The sequence below is a fragment of the Salmo salar genome, chromosome 02, assembly GCF_965601325.2.
Source record: "Salmo salar chromosome 02, fSalSal1, whole genome shotgun sequence".
NCBI lineage: Eukaryota > Metazoa > Chordata > Actinopteri > Salmoniformes > Salmonidae > Salmo > Salmo salar.
The window spans coordinates 16,415,001-16,437,499 of NC_138292.1; the positions used below are offsets into that span (position 1 = coordinate 16,415,001).

Below are 22,499 nucleotides of genomic sequence, written 5' to 3' on the forward strand. Positions count from 1 at the left end.
TCCCCAATCACTGCCCTGGGGCATCAGGATATATATATTTATTTTTAGACCAGGAGAAAGGGTGCCTCCTACTGGCCCTCCAACACCACTTCCAGCAGCATCTGGTCTCCCATCCAGGGACCAACCCTGCTTAGCTACAGAAGCAGGCCAGCAGTGGGATGCAGGGTGCTATGCTGCTGGGAGGGGTTCAGAGATAGATGGGAGGGGTTCAGAGATAGATGGGAGGGGTGAGGGGAGCTGAAGGCTGAGACTCATAACAAACAAAAGATTACTATTGTAAAAGACATTGTGTCTGTAATATGTATAAACTGGAAGTAGAAGCCTAAGTGTTGTTGTCCATTACTTTACTCCAATTAGGGGAAGGGTGGTAGAGGAAAATAATAAAGGAAAATGAAAAATGTACGGGGGATTGGAAATGATGCAGACAATTACATTGATAGAACCCACAATCTGCAATATTAAAGCTGATCTACCCCTGAGAATAAAAAGTAGAGCGAGAGACAGCGACAGGCAGAGAGACAGCGACAGGCAGAGAGACAGCGACAGGCAGAGAGACAGCGACAGGCAGAGAGAGAGAATATGACTGATAGCTGTAGCGTCAGATCAATCATTTTAACACCACATTGTGATTGATTTAACTAGTGTCATTACATCATAGGGAAGCCCCTCAGCAATGGCAGGTTGTGGTGTGTGTGTTCAGAGGCTGTATGTTTAATATCTACTCACTGAGACTTGTTCTGGGTCCATGAACTGCAGTCCAAAGTAGTCAGCCTCCACCAGGTCCAGATGATACCTGATCTGGTCAAACAGCTCCTGGCCCTTTGACCTTTTCTGTTAAACACACACATGTATTATAGTCACAATAGGGAGCAGGAGAATAAACAGCCTAGACAATGCGGGTGCACACGGAGCAGAATGACAATACGGGTGGACACGGAGCAGAATGACAGAGTGTGGGTCATTACTAGGGACTGCATCTGGGGCAGAATCAGAGGGAGAAGACCTGAGGGAGAAGCCATAATTCAGGCCTTTGTCTTTGAAACACCCACAATCCATAGGGCTCTTGAGCTGAACACTCACCAAGATGCAATTCCCTAAACCACTAAAAAGCTGCACCCCTCAAAGTGTGTTTTTAAGAGAGAGGATAACCTTGTACTTTGTTCCCTGATAACAAGTATGAACCTGCCAACCTGTGTGTGTGTGGTTATGGAGTGGGAGGTCACACAAAAAACTATTGCCCTTCCTGTTCCTCTCCTCAGCTCCCGTCAAAGCACAACACAACACACACACTCCCAAACCAGCCCCTACCCAAAGCACTTTCCCTAGACAGACATTTCCCCTAGATATCATCCCCAAAGCTCCTGTGTAGATCTGGATTAGACAGCAGGTGCAAGTAAAAATGGGACAAAGTCCACCAAGCCTATGAGAAGGCAGAAAAGGTGAAGTTAACACCATAGTGTTAGTGCCCATCAAATCAACTCATATCTAGATGAGTGTTTAGGGGGTAGTGGCTAGCTGAAAGTGCTACAGCACCCCTTGATAAATGACAAGAAAAACATTTTAAATACCTAATATTTTTTCACAAAAGTAGTGCCCTTGGCCTTTACTCCTCCTGTATGAGCAGCCCCCTGACAAATAAAAGTCAGCACCCCCCACCCCTAAACATCTCCCCTAGGGGACAGGCCCTAGCAGGTCGATTTTGGATCAAGTCAAGAGTTCAATTGAATTCATTTCAACTCAAAACACCTGTAGATGAATCCCTGAGGGAGGATTCAGCAGTCATGTTCAGGCTTGTTCCTGTTAGAGCTCTATATCGACTCTGGTTTCAGTCAGCTGACGTCTGGTGGCCGTTAGCACGAGCTAGTTCTAATTAACAAGAGAAAACTAAGGAAATAGTCCTCACATACACAAGCCTGTATTCTCTAAGGCAAAGTTATAGCCTTCTGTTTGGAATAGATGGAATGTGATATTACTGAATGTACTGTTTAGTTCTTTAGAGGGGATGCTTTCCACACACTGCAAGAACTTCTCTGGAGTCAAACTTCATGAAGCATTTTAACTACACCATATCCTGGCTCCACGCACCTGCAGCTCACTAATTTAACTTCCAACAATTTACATCCTCACACGCAGTGAATTGCTCTCATGTTCTGATGTTTTTGTCTATTTGCCAGAGAATGTCTTGCCTGATACAAATCAAACGTAACTAGTCGCGTTTATACAGTAACATTAAATCATAGGTTCTCTAATAGAGAATCTCTATCCATGACCATTGATTCCCTCAGCAGTCTGACTTCCTGTATGTATTCAAAAAGTGACGCATGAGACGGCTTCATGGACCATGATGACACGCGCACCAACCCGACCTTTAAGATAAAACTCTCTCAAGACAACATGACGCACACATGTCTAAGTCTCCCCTGGACACACATTTCTCTTGTCACAGTGCCACGAGATAAATCACATCACTCCCTCCCTCACAGAGACAAGAGAGAGAGATAGAACACTGAGGACGGCGGGAAGGAGGCCGAGAGGGGAAGGGAGATGGGCAGAAAGGTGGAGGTTTCTGAGGTAGGCAGTTTCCTGCCAACAGTCAGAATGGGGAAGTAATGTGGTGAATTGGCTGATCACAACACCATCTGTAGCCCTACCCCTCACTGCACAGCACACACACACTGACAGGTGGTAAAACTCCATGGTGCTGAATGACCTAAGCCATACAACCATAGAAGAACAGTCACTTTATATTCTACTGAGAGAGAATTATGTCTCAAAATAATATGGAGACACCACACACACTCACTGGTATATCCACGTTAACGTCCGACCCATCCAACAGCAGCACACGGCAGGTGATTGCATCCTTGTCGGTCCCAGCCGCCGGGATGTGCACCACCGCTCCCCCGGTCACCACGGCGGGCGCGTGGACGACCTGCTGCTGGTGCGCGAGGAGCGCGGGGTTCGCGGTTGTTCCTCTTCCTTTCCCGTCCCGTTCGTCCGCTGTCTGAAACCGTCTGCGCGAGCGGTGGCTGAACGTCCGGCGTAGGAAGCCCATCATCTTTCCAATTGTTAATTCTACCCACAGCGCGAGCACCGTGTTCGGTGTCCACGGGGAGGCTTACTACACGGAAACAATGTGTGTGGCGTTTGTCCCACTGCCACCACCCCGGGGCGAAGAGTCCCTCACCACAGGCACGGAGACTTCAGGCTTCCGCTGAATCCTGAAATTCTGCAGCCGTGGGGATCACCAGCCGCATAATTGAGCAGGACCCGACAATTCGGCATTAAAAAAAGCAACCAGTTGAATTTCCCAATCATGTATTATATTTCAATAGTGAACTCACTCACGGAAGCACACCCCCCTCTTCGTCTCCTCTCAACGTTTGTCCCCGCTCGCACACCTGCTGTTGTACGGATTGTGAAATCCTGGAGAAATGTCGAGCAGCTCCGCAGCGGGCGTCCCTATAGTCTCACATACCGAGGAATGAGGTTACAGTCTCCCGGCACGCGCTTACCCAAACCCGTGCTCGGTATTATTTAATCCTCTCACGAAGAACCGAAACTGCTCCACCTCACAGGTAAGTCAACCAGAGGAACTGGACAAACAGCATGTTTTGCGCCTGCGTAAAAACAACGCAGAACAAACTTTTTTTTTAATATACTGGGGCCAGGCTGTGTCAGCGAAGCAGCGCTCCCTGCCGGCCAGAGGCGACACCACAAGAGGGACAATGTAATGTTGAGGACAAGCAAAAAAATAATGCAATTTCAGAACAAACCGGTAGGATTATGGTTTAGCCGAGGGATTCAAGCAGAAAGAAACACACACACCAGTGAAAGTGCAGAGAGTTCACCTCTCCTAAAACAAATATATTCATTTTACTAACTCCTGATATCTGCCTGCTATGGTTGTTTATTAGTAATGGCTACTATGCCCCTCAAATCTTTCTATGATATCAGTAGACTGTACAACATGGTCTGGGACTTATGTTGGCACTGAACTGGAGCATGCAGACATCTAGGGCAGGTAACTGGAATGTGTTTAAATGGCATCTAACTGCACTGCAGCCTGTAGGACTCAACTCCTACAATGTTTTGATATGTACAGGCGACTCTACAGACCACAAATATACATAAAAATGGACCTGGAACTGATATTACATTATCTTTCATCTGTAAAATTCACTCTGAGAATGTAAGATACGATCAACTGACTTTTACTACATCAACAAACAGACAAAGAGCTCCACGTAGATGTCAGTGTGTTTATTCAGTGTGTCAATAATTTAGGGAAGGTGGGAGCGGGGGTAGTGTGTGGTGGCTCTGGCAGTGTTAGTCTCTACTGTGAATCCACCGAAATCCTCAACACTCTCCCAACAAGACAGACAGACCAGTCAATCCTATAGCCGCCACTCAGGAGGAACTGAGATAGTCTTCAGTCACTCATACAGTAGCACTTTGGTCCCAGAGAATAAAAAATAAATAAAAAGACCTTTACATACATGGTCCTTCCCTGCTAGCGGTGCTCTATGGGTAACATAAGGATAGGACTAGCTGAGCACATTCGGCACTATGGCTCGTTATGTGCTGTAGCAACAGAAGGCTAGCCGTTGCCGAGCACTTAAGGCTAGTGGAGTGCTCTGGCTCTCTATGGCTACAGCCTAGTGGTCCTCTTCTCCTGTTAGCCTAGCGCTGGGGCTAGCAGTCCTCTTCTCCTGTTAGCCTAGCGCTGGGGCTAGCTGTCTCCCCACCTCCTGTTAGCCTAGCATTGTGGCTAGCTGTCCCCCCCACCTCCTGTTAGCCTAGCATTGTGGCTAGCTGTTAGCCTAGCATTGTGCCTAGCATTGTGGCTAGCTGTCCCCCCATCCTCCTGTTAATGGTCCGTTAGCAGTGCTGAAGGTGGTGCTGCAGAATGCTCTCCTCTCTCTCTGTAGACACGCAGGATGGCCTCACACATAAACCGGAACTGACACTTGAACACAAACATAAAAACAGTCCAGTCACACAACAAACATACCAAAGGAAGTTGTAGACATAGTCATTAGGGTTTCAATGCTGATCTTGGGAGGAGAGTAGCTAATGGTTAGACGTATAGGCGCGTGTTTACCGTGGTTTGGATCATCATGGCCCTCTGGTCTCGGAGCATCCTGATAATGTCCAGAGGGAACACAGGTCGACCGCTCTCCAACAGCGACAACGCCGTCTCCATGGTAATGAGAACACCCGTACGCCCAATTCCTGCGCTGCAATTACATCAACAACATACATGAGGTGTTATAAATCTTGTAACCCTAGTGTGAGTGTGTGTGTGTGTGTGTGTGTACCTGCAGTGCACCATAAGTGGTGTGTCTCCTGTCCTCCTCTCTCTAACAGAGGTGATGAACAGCAAGAAGTCTGAGGGGTCATCAGGTACACCATGGTCTGGCCATGCTACATACTGCAGGTGGGTCACCGAACGCTCCTCACCCAGCTGGAAACACACACACGTTTAGGAAAAACAGACGGAAAACAGCTGAGAGAACCAACCAACCCCCTCCCTCATCTGTCTCTCAAAGATATTTTCATAAATTAAATTAACTTGGATATGTGATGATTGTAATGGGAGAGATGGATGAGATATGAGAAAGAAACTGATGTGTAGGGTATGGTAACTCGTTAGTTTCTGTGATGAGGGAGAGATGGAGGAGAGTAGAGGGAGAGATGAGGAGAGGGAGGAGAGTAGAGGGAGAGATGAGGAGAGGGAGGAGAGTAGAGGGAGAGATGAGGAGAGGGAGAGATGGAGGAGTGTGTTGTCCAGCCTGTGGTCCATGCAGGGATTAACTGACAGCCAGAGGAACAGATGGGTCTGCACAGCAGTGTAGTGTTGTGTGTGTGTTTGTGTGTACTCTTTGGCAGGCTATTATTGTAAAGGAGAACATGTTCTATATTAACCTCTGTGGTGTAAAGGTAAATAAACACAATGCCAATGGAAGCAGAAACACGTGGAGCTGGATGGGGATAGTTTGGTCAATGTTTCCTGTGGAGAACACACATATGGCACACACACACACACACACACGGCGCACACACACACATATGGCGCGCACACACACATATGGCACACACACACACACACACATATGGCACACACACACACATATGGCACACACACACACACACACACACACACACACACACACACACACACACACACACACACACACACACATATGGCACACACACACACACATATGGCACACACACACACACACACATATGGCACACACACACACACATATGGCACACCTCCTGTTATGTGAGCCAGGTCATGTTTGTGTGTTACCTGTGTGTGTGTTAGGGTGAATTGGCGTGTGACGTAGGCCAGGTTGCATTCCTCAGAGTGGCAGCTGACCCTCAGGTACCCATAATCCCTCACTTCAGGAGGGTGTGGCCAGTACTGGTGGCACTTAGTCTGAAACACACACACGATTGATTTTGACATTCATTAATATTGATTTACTATAGAGGCAGTAATCTTTAAGCTCTGAGAAATGTTATTTTACTGAGCTGTGTTCCATATTTCTGAGTCAGTGCTTCACTCACTGTGTTCTCCCAAACATCTCAGGACATTCTCAGGGCCAGTACTTATATTACATCAGGAGATGAGTGGAAACTGACTGTCAGCCTGAATATATGTATGTGTGTGTGTGTGTGTGTGTGTGTGTGTGTGTGTGTGTGTGTGTGTGTGTGTGTGTGTGTGTGTGTGTGAGAGAAAAACCAGGGCACTTGTGGAATATCAGCAAGACAATCAATTAGTGAGAGCTTCAGGTTACCAAGCAACAGGCAGGCAAAGACGCAGACAGCGACTCACAATGAGCCTGGGACCTTGGTAAACCTGTGTGTGCTGAACCCATTCTCATTCAGTAAATGTATGTTTCACTCTTTGAAAGAGAGAGCGAGAGAGAGAGGGTCCGTGTGCATACCCGTCCTCTCTCGGTGAGTGTGGTGAGCATGATGATGGTGTGTGTGTGTTGCTCCCACACACTCTGCCAGAAGTGAGTGCAGGTCTGAGGCAGCGGTCCTTGAGCTGCAATGTAGCGCAGACACACACCAGACCCTGGGGGCACCACCTGAGACACACACACACACACAGCATGACTATACACAAACACAAGCCAACAAGGACAACAAACACACACTACACACAAACCAACAAGGACAACACACACACACACTACACAAATACAGCATCACTATACACAAACCAACAAGGACAACACTAAACACACACACTACACAAATACAGCATCACTATACACAAACCAACAAGGACAACACTAAACACACACACTACACAAATACAGCATCACTATACACAAACCAACAAGGACAACACTAAACACACACACTACACAAATACAGCATCACTACACACAAACCAACAAGGACAACACTAAACACACACACTACACAAATACAGCATCACTATACACAAACCAACAAGGACAACACTAAACACACACACTACACAAATACAGCATCACTATACACAAACCAACAAGGACAACACTAAACACACACACACTACACAAATACAGCATCACTATACACAAACCAACAAGGACAACACCAAACACACACACTACACAAATACAGCATCACTATACACAAACCAACAAGGACAACACTAAACACACACACTACACAAATACAGCATCACTATACACAAGCCAACAAGGACAACACCAAACACAGTGTGTACTGACCGTGATGTGGCTTGCATTGATGTAGTCCTCTTGGTCCTGAAGTACCACTCTGGAGACGTCATCTGACAGTACAAAGAGTTAGAGATGGAGTCAGAACCAGGGCCCTCCAGACCCACCCAAACCACCGTACCAGCTCAACAAACAAAGCACCAGTGTCCTGTCCTCCAGCTCCACAGATTCAGGACATTAGGGAAGATGGGTACACTGGTATGTCCAGTCACTCCTACTAGGACACACAACTGTGTGTGAGATGGTGTGTGTACTCACAGGGCAGCACGTCCTTGTATCTGTTCTTGTCTGTGTTCTCAGGGAGACGAGCGCAGGCTACTGACAGGCCAGGCTTCCTCATGTACAGGTTCTACAACACACACATCACCACCATCACTCACCATGCTCTTCTGTCTGGATTGTCAGCAGCAGGTCTTATTGACAAGTTATTCCCAAAGTGCATCTGTTACATTTAACACAGAAGCAAGTCCCTTTCATAGTGTTATTGTCTAACTAAAACACACCTCGAAGTGGAAGGTGAGAGTGCCTGTCTGGATTCCCCTCTCCAGTTGTTTCATGGACTCTTCAAGTGTCTGGCCTTGTTCTGATTGGCCAGGCAGAAGCAGTGGCTCACTGTGTGATTGGCCAGTCAGAGACAGGGCAGAGGGAAACTGCAGCAGGGGTGCCACACGCCCTGGACCTAAACACACACACACAGTGTGTTACCTGCATCAGTGTCTGGCTAGCAGGCCCATTCTCTTGCTCTCTCTAGTGAGTGTTACCTTTGCGTCGTATAAGCAGAGCCAGCTCTCTGGAGTGGGACTCTCTGCTGGCTCTTATAAACATGACCACCTGGTCATGCGTGTGTTCAGAGATGTCGCGACCGTTGATCAGCACGACCTGGTCACCTTCCAACAACCTGGGCTCAACCCGCCCCGCCTACAATCAATTCAACAAGTCAAATCACATTGGATTCATCTAAAGTACTGTTTACAAATGCATTATCTACACAGATAAACCAGAAGACATGTCACTTACAGGGGAGTCAGGGTTGACCTGGGATATGGCCAGGGACATCTTCTGGTCCACGCCACCCTGAGAAGAGGAACAGTCAGGGATACAGGAATGGTACTGCATGTAAGAGAGTAGGTGTGTGATTAATTGAAGGGGAGACTCACTTTGACATTGAAACCAAACTTTCCGTCGTGATCAGGAGCGAGACGCACCAATAGCAGGTCGCCATCCCCCAGAGCACGCTGCAACACACACAGATGAGATATTTTATCACAAACACATGATCACACCCTTGTCTGTCTGGGTAACTGACCTTGTCCCGGTAGTGAGAGGTGGCCTTAATGTCTTCCTCTCCTGTGCCGATGTCATCAACCTGCGACCATCCGCCTCCTTGGCTGTGAGTGCCAGAAACACCGAGATAGATACAGCGTTCAGAACCGACTCCAACATGAGAATGTACTTTACACTGATACACACACGGTATGAAATTGTGTGTGTGTGTCTGACCTGTGTGTAGGCGTGCCCTCCTGGCTGCCCCTGCTGCTGCTGAGGGAGACCCTGTAGGTGTAAAAGACATCCTCCCCCTCTGACACGTCTCGCAGGTCATTGTTCAGCTCCACTGAGGAGGGGCGGGGTTTACGGGCGCCATGACGCACACGAGGACTCCGCCTAACAGAGAGAGAGAGAGAGAGAGAGAGACACAAGGTACAATGAAGTTACCCCTAGTCACAGCTACCCCTTACATGGTATCTCCTGCTGTAGCAGTGTGTGAGGCTGTGGTGTGGGTAGTACCAGTTGGGTGTGAGCGGGGGGGATCGGGACGGTAGGCTCTTGGTCTCCAGGTGTTCTGACGAGGTGGATCCCCTCAGAGCTGGGTTCCACTCCATCCCACCCATCACTTTTTTACACACTGGACCACTGCAGAGGAGATGAGAGTGTGTGTGTGCAGATGAGTAAAAGAAAGACAGAAAGATAGTGTGTATGATGGGGGTGTGTGTGTGCGCGCGCGCGCTTGCCTGTCTGTTTTAGTGTTGCCCAAGGCCCAGTGTTGTGAGAGCAGCTTGTTGTGTATCTGGGTTGCCAGGTTGGTGTGGTGTTGGCTACGGGTTGCCAGGTTGGTGTGGAAGAAGCAGTGATGGTCCACACATGACCTCCACAGGTTCTTACAGGCCCTGGGGCACGGCAGCACCAGGCTCACCACACAGTCCTGCGTCTCCCCCTGGAACACACACACACAGGTTATGAAGACAACACTAAAGTCAGCCAATAGGAGAGCAGGACACAATTTTGAGCCAATCAGGACTCACATGTTTGCGTTTGAGCTGCATAAGGAAGCGTTTCCTCTTGAAGGATATCTTGATGATGTTCACCCTGCAAGAGACAATACACACTCAGGGTGTGTATTTGCATGCGGTGTGTGTGTGTGTGTGTGTGTGTGTGTGTGTCTGATCAGAAGTCCAGGTGCTCACCAGGGGAAGAAACTGGAGCAAATCATGTTACAGAAGATAGCCACGCCCCCTGAGGCCAATCCCACCAATAGAGGGGAACTGTTGGAGTCCTGAGAGAAAGAAAGAGATGGAAACATGAGGGAGAAGAGGGAAGACGAGGGCGAGTCAGAGGGAGACATATGGAGGTACTTACCATGGCAGTGTGTAGCTCCACTCCATACAGCTCCAGAGTTCTTGCTGTGTTGAGAAAACACAGCTCTGCCTCACTCTGCTTCAGCCCCCTGAAACAGCACATGAGTAGGATAGGTTGGTATCAGCTCCACCATGTCCTCTAGTAGGCTAGGGGGGTGCTGTACACGTGCCTGGCCTGGGTGTGGGTGTGTACCTGTGCCCTGGGTACAGAGCCTCCACTCTAGACAGGAAGTCATCATCCTGCTCTGGGAGGAAGTGGCTTTTGGACAGGTAACCAGGGAGAAGGTCTGGGGAGTAGTCGCCTAGCTCAGCTACAACACAGAGAGAGAGCGAGAAAGGGGAGAAAGAGAGAGAAGGGGAGAGAGAGGGGGGGGGGGGGGGTGAGAGAGAGAAAGCAAGAGAAGGGGTGAAACAGATGATGTTAAACACCCAGACAGACAACACACTAAAAAGACCAAAGAAGAGTAACTTACACTGCACAGCATAGGAGGCCAGTACTACAGCTGCACTCAGAGGACACTTCAACCTGCAGGACACACACACACTTTCTCAATGTAACGTCACATTGTTTACACCACTAGGTGGAGTAAGGGGGAATGCATGTGAAGGTGGGAGCTGGTAATGTGTCTGACCTGCCCTCTCTGATGTCACTTCTGATCTGGAGGAAGTACATATGTCTGAAGACACACAGGACAGTAGAGGAGACTTATTATCTGAATCACACACGTACAGTACAAGCTAATGTCACACACTCTCAACAGTCTACAGGTACACACACACTCTCTCTCAACAGTCTACAGGCACACACACACACTCTACATAGTCTACAGGTACACACACACACACTCTACATAGTCTACAGGTACACACACACACTACATAGTCTACAGGTACACACACACACTACATAGTCTACAGGTACACACACACACACACTCTACAGGTACACACACACACACACTCTACAGGTACACACACACACACACTCTACAGGAACACACACACACACACACACACTACAGGAACACACACACACACACACACTACAGGAACACACACACACACACACTCTACATAGTCTACAGGTACACACACACACACTCTACAGGTACACACACACACTACATAGTCTACAGGTACACACACACACTACATAGTCTACAGGTACACACACACACTACATAGTCTACAGGTACACACACACACTACATAGTCTACAGGTACACACACACTCTACATAGTCTACAGGTACACACACACTCTACATAGTCTACAGGTACACACACACTCTACATAGTCTACAGGTACACACACACACACACTCTACATAGTCTACAGGAACACACACACACACACACACTCTACATAGTCTACAGGTACACACACACACACTCTACAGGTACACACACACACTCGACATAGTCTACAGGTACACACACACACACGCTCTACATAGTCTACAGGTACACACACACACGCTCTACATAGTCTACAGGTACACACACACACACTCTACATAGTCTACAGGTACACACACACACTACATAGTCTACAGGTACACACACACACTACATAGTCTACAGGTACACACACACTCTACATAGTCTACAGGTACACACACACTCTACATAGTCTACAGGTACACACACACACTCTACATAGTCTACAGGTACACACACACACACACTCTACATAGTCTACAGGAACACACACACACACACACACACTCTACATAGTCTACAGGTACACACACACACACTCTACAGGTACACACACACACTCGACATAGTCTACAGGTACACACACACACACGCTCTACATAGTCTACAGGTACACACACACACTCTACATAGTCTACAGGTACACACACACACACTCTACATAGTCTACAGGTACACACACACACACTCTACATAGTCTACAGGTACACACACACACTCTACATAGTCTACAGGTACACGCACACACACTCTACATAGTCTACAGGTACACGCACACACACTCTACATAGTCTACTGGTACACACACTCTACATAGTCTACAGGTACACACACTCTACATAGTCTACAGGTACACACACAGGGGCTCTGAAACCAGGTCTCCCATAGGAGAACCCAACCTCTTGACCATTAGACCAAGAGGAAATTCCCTATTGGGCCAAAGGTTCCAGTGAGTTTGAAGTGGCAGGCAGGGCTACCTCATCCAGAGACCATGATCTCTCCTCATGTCCATACCTGGTCTGGTCATGCTGTAGAGAGTTGGGGTCTGAGATGAAGAATCGGACTCGGAGGGTCAGGTAGAATGGAGAGACAACTCCTGTAGGACAGAGACTCTGTTAGACACAGCCCAATGACCTCACCTCTGACCTTAACCCGACCGTCACCCCTGACCTTAATAATCCATCACCCCTAACCTTAATATGACCCCACAATCCCCTCACCCCTTCCACAGAATTCAATCTTACATTTATCAAAATGCACACTGGGCTAAACAGTAGGGCGTCACCGGGCTAAACAGTAGGGCGTCACTGGGCTCAGGCTAAACAGTAGGGCGTCACCGGGCTCAGGCTAAACAGTAGAGCGTCACCGGGCTCAGGCTAAACAGTAGGGCGTCACTGGGCTCAGGCTAAACAGTAGGGCGTCACCGGGCTCAGGCTAAACAGTAGGGCGTCACCGGGCTCAGGCTAAACAGTAGGGCGTCACCGGGCTAAACAGTAGGGCGTCACTGGGCTCGGGCTAAACAGTAGGGCGTCACTGGGCTCAGGCTAAACAGTAGGGCGTCACCGGGCTCGGGCTAAACAGTAGGACGTCACCGGGCTCAGGCTAAAGAGTAGGGCGTCACTGGGCTCAGGCTAAACAGTAGGGCGTCACTGGGCTCAGGCTAAACAGTAGGGCGTCACCGGGCTCAGGCTAAACAGTAGGGCGTCACTGGGCTCAGGCTAAACAGTAGGGTGTCACTGGGCTCAGGCTAAACAGTAGGGTGTCACTGGGCTCAGGCTAAACAGTAGGGCGTCACTGGGCTCAGGCTAAACAGTAGGGTGTCACCGGGCTCAGGCTAAACAGTAGGGCGTCACCGGGCTCAGGCTAAACAGTAGGGCGTCACCGGGCTCAGGCTAAACAGTAGAGCGTCACCGGGCTCAGGCTAAACAGTAGGGCGTCACCGGGCTAAACAGTAGAGCGTCACCGGGCTCAGGCTAAACAGCAGGGCGTCACCGGGCTCAGGCTAAACAGTAGGGCGTCACCGGGCTCAGGCTAAACAGTAGGGCGTCACTGGGCTCAGGCTAAACAGTAGGGCGTCACTGGGCTCAGGCTAAACAGTAGGGCGTCACCGGGCTCAGGCTAAACAGTAGGGCGTCACCGGGCTCAGGCTAAACAGTAGGGCGTCACCGGGCTAAACAGTAGGGCGTCACTGGGCTCAGGCTAAACAGTAGGACGTCACCGGGCTCAGGCTAAACAGTAGGGCGTCACTGGGCTCAGGCTAAACAGTAGGGCGTCACTGGGCTCAGGCTAAACAGTAGGGCGTCACCGGGCTCAGGCTAAACAGTAGGACGTCACCGGGCTCAGGCTAAACAGTAGGGCGTCACCGGGCTAAACAGTAGGGCGTCACTGGGCTCGGGCTAAACAGTAGGGCGTCACTGGGCTCAGGCTAAACAGTAGGGCGTCACCGGGCTCGGGCTAAACAGTAGGGCGTCACCGGGCTCGGGCTAAACAGTAGGACGTCACCGGGCTCAGGCTAAACAGTAGGGCGTCACTGGGCTCAGGCTAAACAGTAGGGCGTCACTGGGCTCAGGCTAAACAGTAGGGCGTCACCGGGCTCAGGCTAAACAGTAGGGCGTCACCGGGCTCAGGCTAAACAGTAGGGCGTCACCGGGCTCAGGCTAAACAGTAGGGCGTCACCGGGCTAAACAGTACAGCGTCACCGGGCTCAGGCTAAACAGTAGGGCGTCACTGGGCTCAGGCTAAACAGTAGGGCGTCACCGGCTCAGGCTAAACAGTAGGGCGTCACCGGGCTCAGGCTAAACAGTAGGGCGTCACCGGGCTAAACAGTAGGGCGTCACCGGGCTCGGGCTAAACAGTAGGACGTCACCGGGCTCGGGCTAAACAGTAGGACGTCACCGGGCTCGGGCTAAACAGTAGGGCGTCACCGGGCTCAGGCTAAACAGTAGGGCGTCACCGGGCTAAACAGTAGGGCGTCACCGGGCTCGGGCTAAACAGTAGGACGTCACCGGGCTCGGGCTAAACAGTAGGGCGTCACCGGGCTCAGGCTAAACAGTAGGGCGTCACCGGGCTAAACAGTAGGGCGTCACTGGGCTCAGGCTAAACAGTAGGGCGTCACCGGGCTCAGGCTAAACAGTAGGACGTCACCGGGCTCAGGCTAAACAGTAGGACGTCACCGGGCTCAGGCTAAACAGTAGGGCGTCACCGGGCTCAGGCTAAACAGTAGGGCGTCACTGGGCTCAGGCTAAACAGTAGGGCGTCACCGGGCTCAGGCTAAACAGTAGGGCGTCACCGGGCTCAGGCTAAACAGTAGGGCGTCACCGGGCTCAGGCTAAACAGTAGGGCGTCACCGGGCTCAGGCTAAACAGTAGGGCGTCACCGGGCTCAGGCTAAACAGTAGGGCGTCACCGGGCTCAGGCTAAACAGTAGGGTGTCACTGGGCTCAGGCTAAACAGTAGGGCGTCACTGGGCTCAGGCTAAACAGTAGGGCGTCACCGGGCTCAGGCTAAACAGTAGGGCGTCACCGGGCTCAGGCTAAACAGTAGGGCGTCACCGGGCTCAGGCTAAACAGTAGGGCGTCACCGGGCTCAGGCTAAACAGTAGGGCGTCACCGGGCTCAGGCTAAACAGTAGGGCGTCACCGGGCTCAGGCTAAACAGTAGGGCGTCACCGGGCTCAGGCTAAACAGTAGGGCGTCACCGGGCTCAGGCTAAACAGTAGGGCGTCACCGGGCTCAGGCTAAACAGTAGGGCGTCACCGGGCTCAGGCTAAACAGTAGGGCGTCACCGGGCTCAGGCTAAACAGTAGGGCGTCACCGGGCTCAGGCTAAACAGTAGGGCGTCACCGGGCTCAGGCTAAACAGTAGGGCGTCACTGGGCTCAGGCTAAACAGTAGGGCGTCACTGGGCTCAGGCTAAACAGTAGGGCGTCACTGGGCTCAGGCTAAACAGTAGGGCGTCACTGGGCTCAGGCTAAACAGTAGGGCGTCACTGGGCTCAGGCTAAACAGTAGGGCGTCACCGGGCTCAGGCTAAACAGTAGGGCGTCACCGGGCTCAGTCTAAACAGCAGGGCGTCACCGGGCTCAGGCTAAACAGTAGGGCGTCACCGGGCTCAGGCTAAACAGTAGGGCGTCACCGGGCTCAGGCTAAACAGTAGGGCGTCACCGGGCTCAGGCTAAACAGTAGGGCGTCACCGGGCTCAGGCTAAACAGTAGGGCGTCACCGGGCTCAGGCTAAACAGTAGGGCGTCACCGGGCTCAGGCTAAACAGTAGGGCGTCACCGGGCTCAGGCTAAACAGTAGGGTGTCACCGGGCTCAGGCTAAACAGTAGGGCGTCACTGGGCTCAGGCTAAACAGTAGGGCGTCACTGGGCTCAGGCTAAACAGTAGGGCGTCACTGGGCTCAGGCTAAACAGTAGGGCGTCACTGGGCTCAGGCTAAACAGTAGGGTGTCACTGGGCTCAGGCTAAACAGTAGGGTGTCACTGGGCTCAGGCTAAACAGTAGGGTGTCACTGGGCTCAGGCCAAGGTCTCATTTAGTGTTTCTTACCTTTCAACTGCTTCTTCAGTGGTTTGTTGGCCTCCAGCCACCTCTGCAAGACAAACTATGTTAATCAAAGACATGATGCTACATTCACCATCTGTTGTGTGCGTTTTAGAGTATGCACTAAGTGTGTTAGTGTAGCTATTCACAGGAGAGTGTGTTGGAGCTGTGTTAGTGTAGCTACTCACAGGAGAGTGTGTTGGAGCTGTGTTAGTGTAGCTACTCACAGGAGAGTGTGTTGGAGCTGTGTTAGTGTAGCTACTCACAGGAGAGTGTGTTGGAGCTGTGTTAGTGTAGCTACTCACAGGAGAGTGTGTTGGAGCTGTGTTAGTGTAGCTACTCACAGGAGAGTGTGTTGGAGCTGTGTTAGTGTAGCTACTCACAGGAGAGTGTGTTTGAGCTGTGTTAGTGTAGCTACTCACAGGAGAGTGTGTTGGAGCTGTGTTAGTGTAGCTATTCACAGGAGAGTGTGTTGGAGCTGTGTTAGTGTAGCTACTCACAGGAGAGTGTGTTGGAGCTGTGTTAGTGTAGCTACTCACAGGAGAGTGTGTTGGAGCTGTGTTAGTGTAGCTACTCACAGGAGAGTGTGTTGGAGCTGTGTTAGTGTAGCTACTCACAGGAGAGTGTGTTGGAGCTGTGTTAGTGTAGCTACTCACAGGAGAGTGTGTTGGAGCTGTGTTAGTGTAGCTACTCACAGGAGAGTGTGTTGGAGCTGTGTTAGTGTAGCTACTCACAGGAGAGTGTGTGTGAGCTGTGTTAGTGTAGCTACTCACAGGAGAGTGTGTTGGAGCTGTGTTAGTGTAGCTACTCACAGGAGAGTGTGTTTGAGCTGTGTTAGTGTAGCTACTCACAGGAGAGTGTGTTGGAGCTGTGTTAGTGTAGCTACTCACAGGAGAGTGTGTTTGAGCTGTGTTAGTGTAGCTACTCACAGGAGAGTGTGTTGGAGCTGTGTTAGTGTAGCTACTCACAGGAGAGTGTGTGTGAGCTGTGTTAGTGTAGCTACTCACAGGAGAGTGTGTTTGAGCTGTGTTAGTGTAGCTACTCACAGGAGAGTGTGTGTTGGAGCTGTGTTAGTGTAGCTACTCACAGGAGAGTGTGTTGGAGCTGTGTTAGTGTAGCTACTCACAGGAGAGTGTGTTGGAGCTGTGTTAGTGTAGCTACTCACAGGAGAGTGTGTTGGAGCTGTGTTAGTGTAGCTACTCACAGGAGAGTGTGTTGGAGCTGTGTTAGTGTAGCTACTCACAGGAGAGTGTGTTGGAGCTGTGTTAGTGTAGCTACTCACAGGAGAGTGTGTGTGAGCTGTGTTAGTGTAGCTACTCACAGGAGAGTGTGTTGGAGCTGTGTTAGTGTAGCTACTCACAGGAGAGTGTGTTGGAGCTGTGTTAGTGTAGCTACTCACAGGAGAGTGTGTGTGAGCTGTGTTAGTGTAGCTACTCACAGGAGAGTGTGTGTGAGCTGTGTTAGTGTAGCTACTCACAGGAGAGTGTGTTGGAGCTGTGTTAGTGTAGCTACTCACAGGAGAGTGTGTTGGAGCTGTGTTAGTGTAGCTACTCACAGGAGAGTGTGTGTGAGCTGTGTTAGTGTAGCTACTCACAGGAGAGTGTGTTTGAGTGACGATGGTGGTGTTGGAGTCTCGTAGCTGCAGACTGAAGAAGTGTCTCTCCAGCAGACCCAGCTGGTTACACACCTGCTCCAGCAAAACCTCACCTGCATCCTGCTTCTGAGAGACGCAAAACACACCTTATACCGGGAGTCAGTCAGTGCGAGTGTGTGTGTGTGATATTGCAGTACAGTGTGTTTTGGTAAAGCTTTTCTAGTGAGTGTGTTCTCCATGTTAAGGTTGTGTGTTGAGATCAATGGGAAGCTGAGATGTGAGTCTCCCAGTCTATCATTCCCACTCTACTCAGGACTGTGTGTACTCACGTTGACTGTAAAGGTCTGGATAGTGTTGTCCAGTAGTTGAACCAAACACAGTAGATCAGGTTTGGGCATGTCTGTTACCGCGGGTTACTCAGCCTCTTACACACACACACACACACACACACACACACACACACACACACGTCTATCAGAGTCCAAAATGTGCAGTATTCTAGAATATTGGACCATTGGCTTTCATACTTTTCTAATTCTCAATGCGGCTCGAGATATTTCTCCAACTGTCAACACATTCAAATCAATAGAGGGACGCGTATGCTGAGCCGCGTTGGTTAGGAATGTTGGGGAGGTACCGTTATGGCTGTGTGTTCCCCCCGCGGACAGTGGTCTCAGAGCCGCGTTGGTTAGGAATGTTCCGTTATGGCTGTGTGTCCCCTCCGCGGACAGTGGTCTCAGAGCCGCGTTGGTTAGGAATGTTCCGTTATGGCTGTGTGTCCCCTCCGCGGACAGTGGTCTCAGAGCTGCGTAGCTATGTCACAATGGGACGCGGGACTGTCACGTCTCTCTGTGTCTTTGCACTCTGAATTACGCGTCACTCACTCACTCACTCACACACATCCCTCAGTCCATCTCTCCACAACCTGGGGAGAGATAAAACACATCTTAATGAAACACCTCCAGACTCTGGAAACTGGGATGATATCTGCTCATGTAGTTTAGCCCCTCCCTAAGGATGACATCGTCTGCAGTGAACAGCCCCTTTTCTACTTCACACACTGAGTAATGCAGCGTCTGTGAAGCAGTATCATGCTACACTGAGTAATGCAGCGTGTCTGTGAAGCAGTATCATGCTACACTGAGTAATGCAGCGTGTCTGTGAAGCAGTATCATGCTACACTGAGTAATGCAGCGTCTGTGAAGCAGTATCATGCTACACTGAGTAATGCAGTGTGTCTGTGAAGCAGTATCATGCTACACTGAGTAATGCAGCGTCTGTGAAGCAGTATCATGCTACACTGAGTAATGCAGCGTCTGTGAAGCAGTATCATGCTACACTGAGTAATGCAGCGTCTGTGAAGCAGTATCATGCTACACTGAGTAATGCAGCGTGTCTGTGAAGCAGTATCATGCTACACTGAGTAATGCAGCGTGTCTGTGAAGCAGTATCATGCTACACTGAGTAATGCAGCGTGTCTGTGAAGCAGTATCATGCTACACTGAGTAATGCAGCGTGTCTGTGAAGCAGTATCATGCTACACTGAGTAATGCAGCGTGTCTGTGAAGCAGTATCATGCTACACTGAGTAATGCAGCGTGTCTGTGAAGCAGTATCATGCTACACTGAGTAATGCAGCGTGTCTGTGAAGCAGTATCATGCTACACTGAGTAATGCAGCGTGTCTGTGAAGCAGTATCATGCTACACTGAGTAATGCAGCGTGTCTGTGAAGCAGTATCATGCTACACTGAGTAATGCAGTGTGTCTGTGAAGCAGTATCATGCTACACTGAGTAATGCAGTGTGTCTGTGAAGCAGTATCATGCTACACTGAGTAATGCAGTGTGTCTGTGAAGCAGTATCATGCTACACTGAGTAATGCAGTGTGTCTGTGAAGCAGTATCATGCTACACTGAGTAATGCAGTGTGTCTGTGAAGCAGTATCATGCTACACTGAGTAATGCAGTGTCTGTGAAGCAGTATCATGCTACAATGACTAATGCAGTGTGTCTGTGAAGCAGTATCATCCTACAATGAGTAATGCAGCGTGTCTGTGAAGCAGTATCATCCTACACTGAGTAATGCAGCGTGTCTGTGAAGCAGTATCATCCTACACTGAGTAATGCAGCGTGTCTGTGAAGCAGTATCATGCTACAATGAGTTATGCAGCGTGTCTGTGAAGCAGTATCATCCTACACTGAGTAATGCAGCGTGTCTGTGAAGCAGTATCATCCTACAATGAGTAATGCAGTGTGCATGTTGGTAATACATTATTATCTGTCCAGAGTCTGAACATGTCCTTTTCCCTGTTCTCTCCTCCGCCCTGTGCAGACTGCTGAATGATAAGAATGTTAAATATTGTCAGAGACAAGCTAGTCCATCCACAGGCCTAGGAACTGATCTCAGATCTACATGCACACACACGAGCTGCAGTGTTGTTTACACACCAGTTCTACTGGGCATCAACCCACTAACCCATGCTTTTAATAACAGCCCTGTGTGTGTGCTTGTTCATGTAAACTAAGGGGAGTGGGCCAGGTCTTTTTGTAGGCCTCTCTCTCTCTCTCTCTCTCTCTCTCTCTCTCTCTCTCTCTCACACACACGTTAATGTTTGGACTCACTCTGAATACTTTGAATACATTACAGTGAGTAGAGCACTCTCTCACGCCTGATTTTCCATAATGATAATGACATTCACACCAGTTACAATTGAGCTGCCTAAACTATTTCAGGACAGAGTTGTTTGCCAAGTCTAGACTGTTGAGTGGACAGTATTGGTATACAACATTGCCTATTTAAAGTGTGTCAACTAGGCCTGAGATTTGCTCCTGGTTACATTGGCGAACTTGTTTTCAGATGAGTAACGTCATCTCGGTTATCGATTAAACTAGTGTATCGCAATGATTAACACGGAGAATAAGATAACGTCCAATATACTACATGGTAGGTTATTTGAAACATACAGCCTCGACGTGGACTTTAAACTAAGTAGTCTCTATGAACGACCAACATAAACGTAGCCTAATGTTATAGGTTCTTCTGCTACTACGCTCAACATGCCATTCAGCAACTTTAACGTTACTTCACTTCGGATATCAAGTTGATCCTGGAGGATTGTTATGAGAACACAGACAATCTAGCTTGAGAAGATCAGTTAAAATACCTCGGTAGTCCTGGATTTGGGAACTTTGTCATGTCCGTTGATACTATCGCTGTTAAAAACCTTGGAACTGGGCGCGTCGCGCGGGCAGGTGGAGGTAAACATCGGTAAATGTCCGGAAAGAGATATTCCCGCTGCCCCGCCTCTTCACAATGCGCGCTCCCGCCTTGGTGGATGCGTGTTCTGGTCCTCAACCACCCCCGCTGTAGGCTACAGCAGATCATATTCTTTCATCAGAGGAAGAAGATATCATGTCATCTGTTCACGCAGCCCCGCAGAACTGTAGAATGACACTCTGATTCACCAGAACAAGGGGTGGAATATACTTTGAAAAAAAGCTCAACTTCCAGAGATGTGAAAGTGAAACTCGGTCGAGGTTCTTGGCTGGTCCACAAAAGAGTGGAGTCCCTCAGGTTTTGTTCATTGGGACTACTTTGGGAACGCATCATTCTTTCCTTCCTTCCTTGAAGTAGCCTAGGTTATTTATTCATAGGAGAAAAGGAATGGTGCCTCAGCATAGCTTCCACATGTCCTGTCGTGAGGAGGCTCATCCATGGTCCAGTCAGGGGCTCGCTTCCTCTCCTAAAGCAGCGTCATCTCCTTGTCCCCTCTCCTTTATGTCAGTAGTCTAATGACTCCATCTCATTGTCTCATCTCCTCGTTCATCTGTACTCATCCATAAAGTCAGATATTTCCAGTTTTTCCATTCCAGTGCAGATGAAGGGAATGAAACCTGTCTAATTACATCCCCAATTAAAATGTGACTTTCTTATCCGATCGAGACAATCATATTACTATCAATGTACCGGTCTCTGTCCTAAAAGAATATGTTGTAATCCTATGTCAAACAGCCTGAGATGCAGCCTGTAATTTAATCCCATAGAACCTCTCTGGGGTCCTGCTGCCATCTACAGGGGAGACGGGGTACTGCTGAAGCGAGTTCGAGGGCCGCACAGATTGTTGGGGGGACCGATTTGTTTGTCAAAATCAATTTGCAGGCCAGAAAAGGGGGTTATTTGAACATCTATACTGTAGGTCCATTATAATTTATATAAATATATACTGTAGGTCCATTATAATTTATATAAATATATAGTGTAGGTCCATTATAATTTATATATAGTGTAGGTCCATTATAATTTATATAAATATATTGTGTAGGTCCATTATAATTTATATAAATATATACTGTAGGGCCATTATAATTTATATAAATATATACTGTAGGGCCATTATAATTTATATAAATATATACTGTAGTTCCATTATAATTTATATAAATATATAGTGTAGGTCCATTATAATTTATATAAATATATAGTGTAGGTTCATTATAATTTATATAAATATATAGTGTAGGTCCATTATAATTTATATAAATTTATAGTGTAGGTCAATTATAATTTATATAAATATATAGTGTAGGTCCATTATAATTTATATAAATATATAGTGTAGGTCCATTATAATTTATATAAATATATACTGTAGGTTCATTATAATTTATATAAATATATAGTGTAGGTCCATTATAATTTATATAAATATATACTGTAGGTCAATTATAATTTATATAAATATATAGTGTAGGTCCATTATAATTTA

General features: G+C 48.7%; 2 protein-coding genes across 4 annotated transcripts in view; both read right to left on the minus strand.

The window, feature by feature from the left end:
- LOC106605949 (band 4.1-like protein 4B) overlaps positions 1–3,945 on the minus strand; it is a 28,933-nt gene extending 24,988 nt beyond the window's left edge. For both annotated transcript variants that reach the window (XM_082960241.1, XM_082960243.1), the window contains exons 1-2: positions 2,804–3,945; positions 727–831 (exon numbers count right to left, since the gene is read on the minus strand). In XM_082960241.1, the coding sequence (XP_082816367.1) occupies positions 727–831; positions 2,804–3,058 (360 nt within the window). In that variant the 5' untranslated portion in view covers positions 3,059–3,945. The remainder of the gene's footprint in view (positions 1–726; positions 832–2,803) is intronic.
- A 303-nt stretch (positions 3,946–4,248) lies between these two features.
- Positions 4,249–21,189, minus strand: LOC106593870 (tyrosine-protein phosphatase non-receptor type 3). Of its 2 annotated transcripts, XM_045698417.2 has the most exons (27): positions 20,898–21,189; positions 18,373–18,660; positions 18,065–18,159; positions 17,736–17,861; positions 16,148–16,190; positions 12,619–12,700; positions 11,017–11,061; positions 10,858–10,910; positions 10,578–10,695; positions 10,386–10,473; positions 10,214–10,302; positions 10,052–10,115; positions 9,761–9,963; positions 9,537–9,662; positions 9,252–9,413; positions 9,058–9,139; positions 8,909–8,986; positions 8,769–8,825; positions 8,513–8,669; positions 8,255–8,430; positions 8,010–8,100; positions 7,743–7,804; positions 6,960–7,106; positions 6,320–6,448; positions 5,322–5,467; positions 5,105–5,240; positions 4,249–4,969 (listed from the first exon to the last, which is right to left on the minus strand). In XM_045698417.2, exons 3-27 carry the CDS (start codon positions 18,131–18,133, stop codon positions 4,871–4,873), a joined length of 2,628 nt encoding a protein of 875 aa, XP_045554373.1. In that variant the 5' UTR covers positions 18,134–18,159; positions 18,373–18,660; positions 20,898–21,189; the 3' UTR covers positions 4,249–4,870. The 2 variants fall into 2 exon arrangements, with proteins under 2 accessions (XP_045554373.1, XP_082816360.1); XM_082960234.1 differs by having other exon boundaries at positions 18,065–18,660.
- Between the last annotated feature and the right edge of the window lie 1,310 nt (positions 21,190–22,499).

Bases quoted from the DNA above. Each gene is read 5' to 3' on its own strand.
- LOC106593870 (XM_045698417.2), bottom strand. From the start codon at position 18,133: ATGCCCAAACCTGATCTACTGTGTTTGGTTCAACTACTGGACAACACT. The intron at 10,696-10,857 runs GTAAGTTACTCT...TCTGTGTTGTAG, and splicing joins GGCCTCCTATGCTGTGCAGT to CTGAGCTAGGCGACTACTCC. The intron at 10,303-10,385 runs GTAAGTACCTCC...TCTTTCTCTCAG, and splicing joins TGGAGCTACACACTGCCATG to GACTCCAACAGTTCCCCTCT.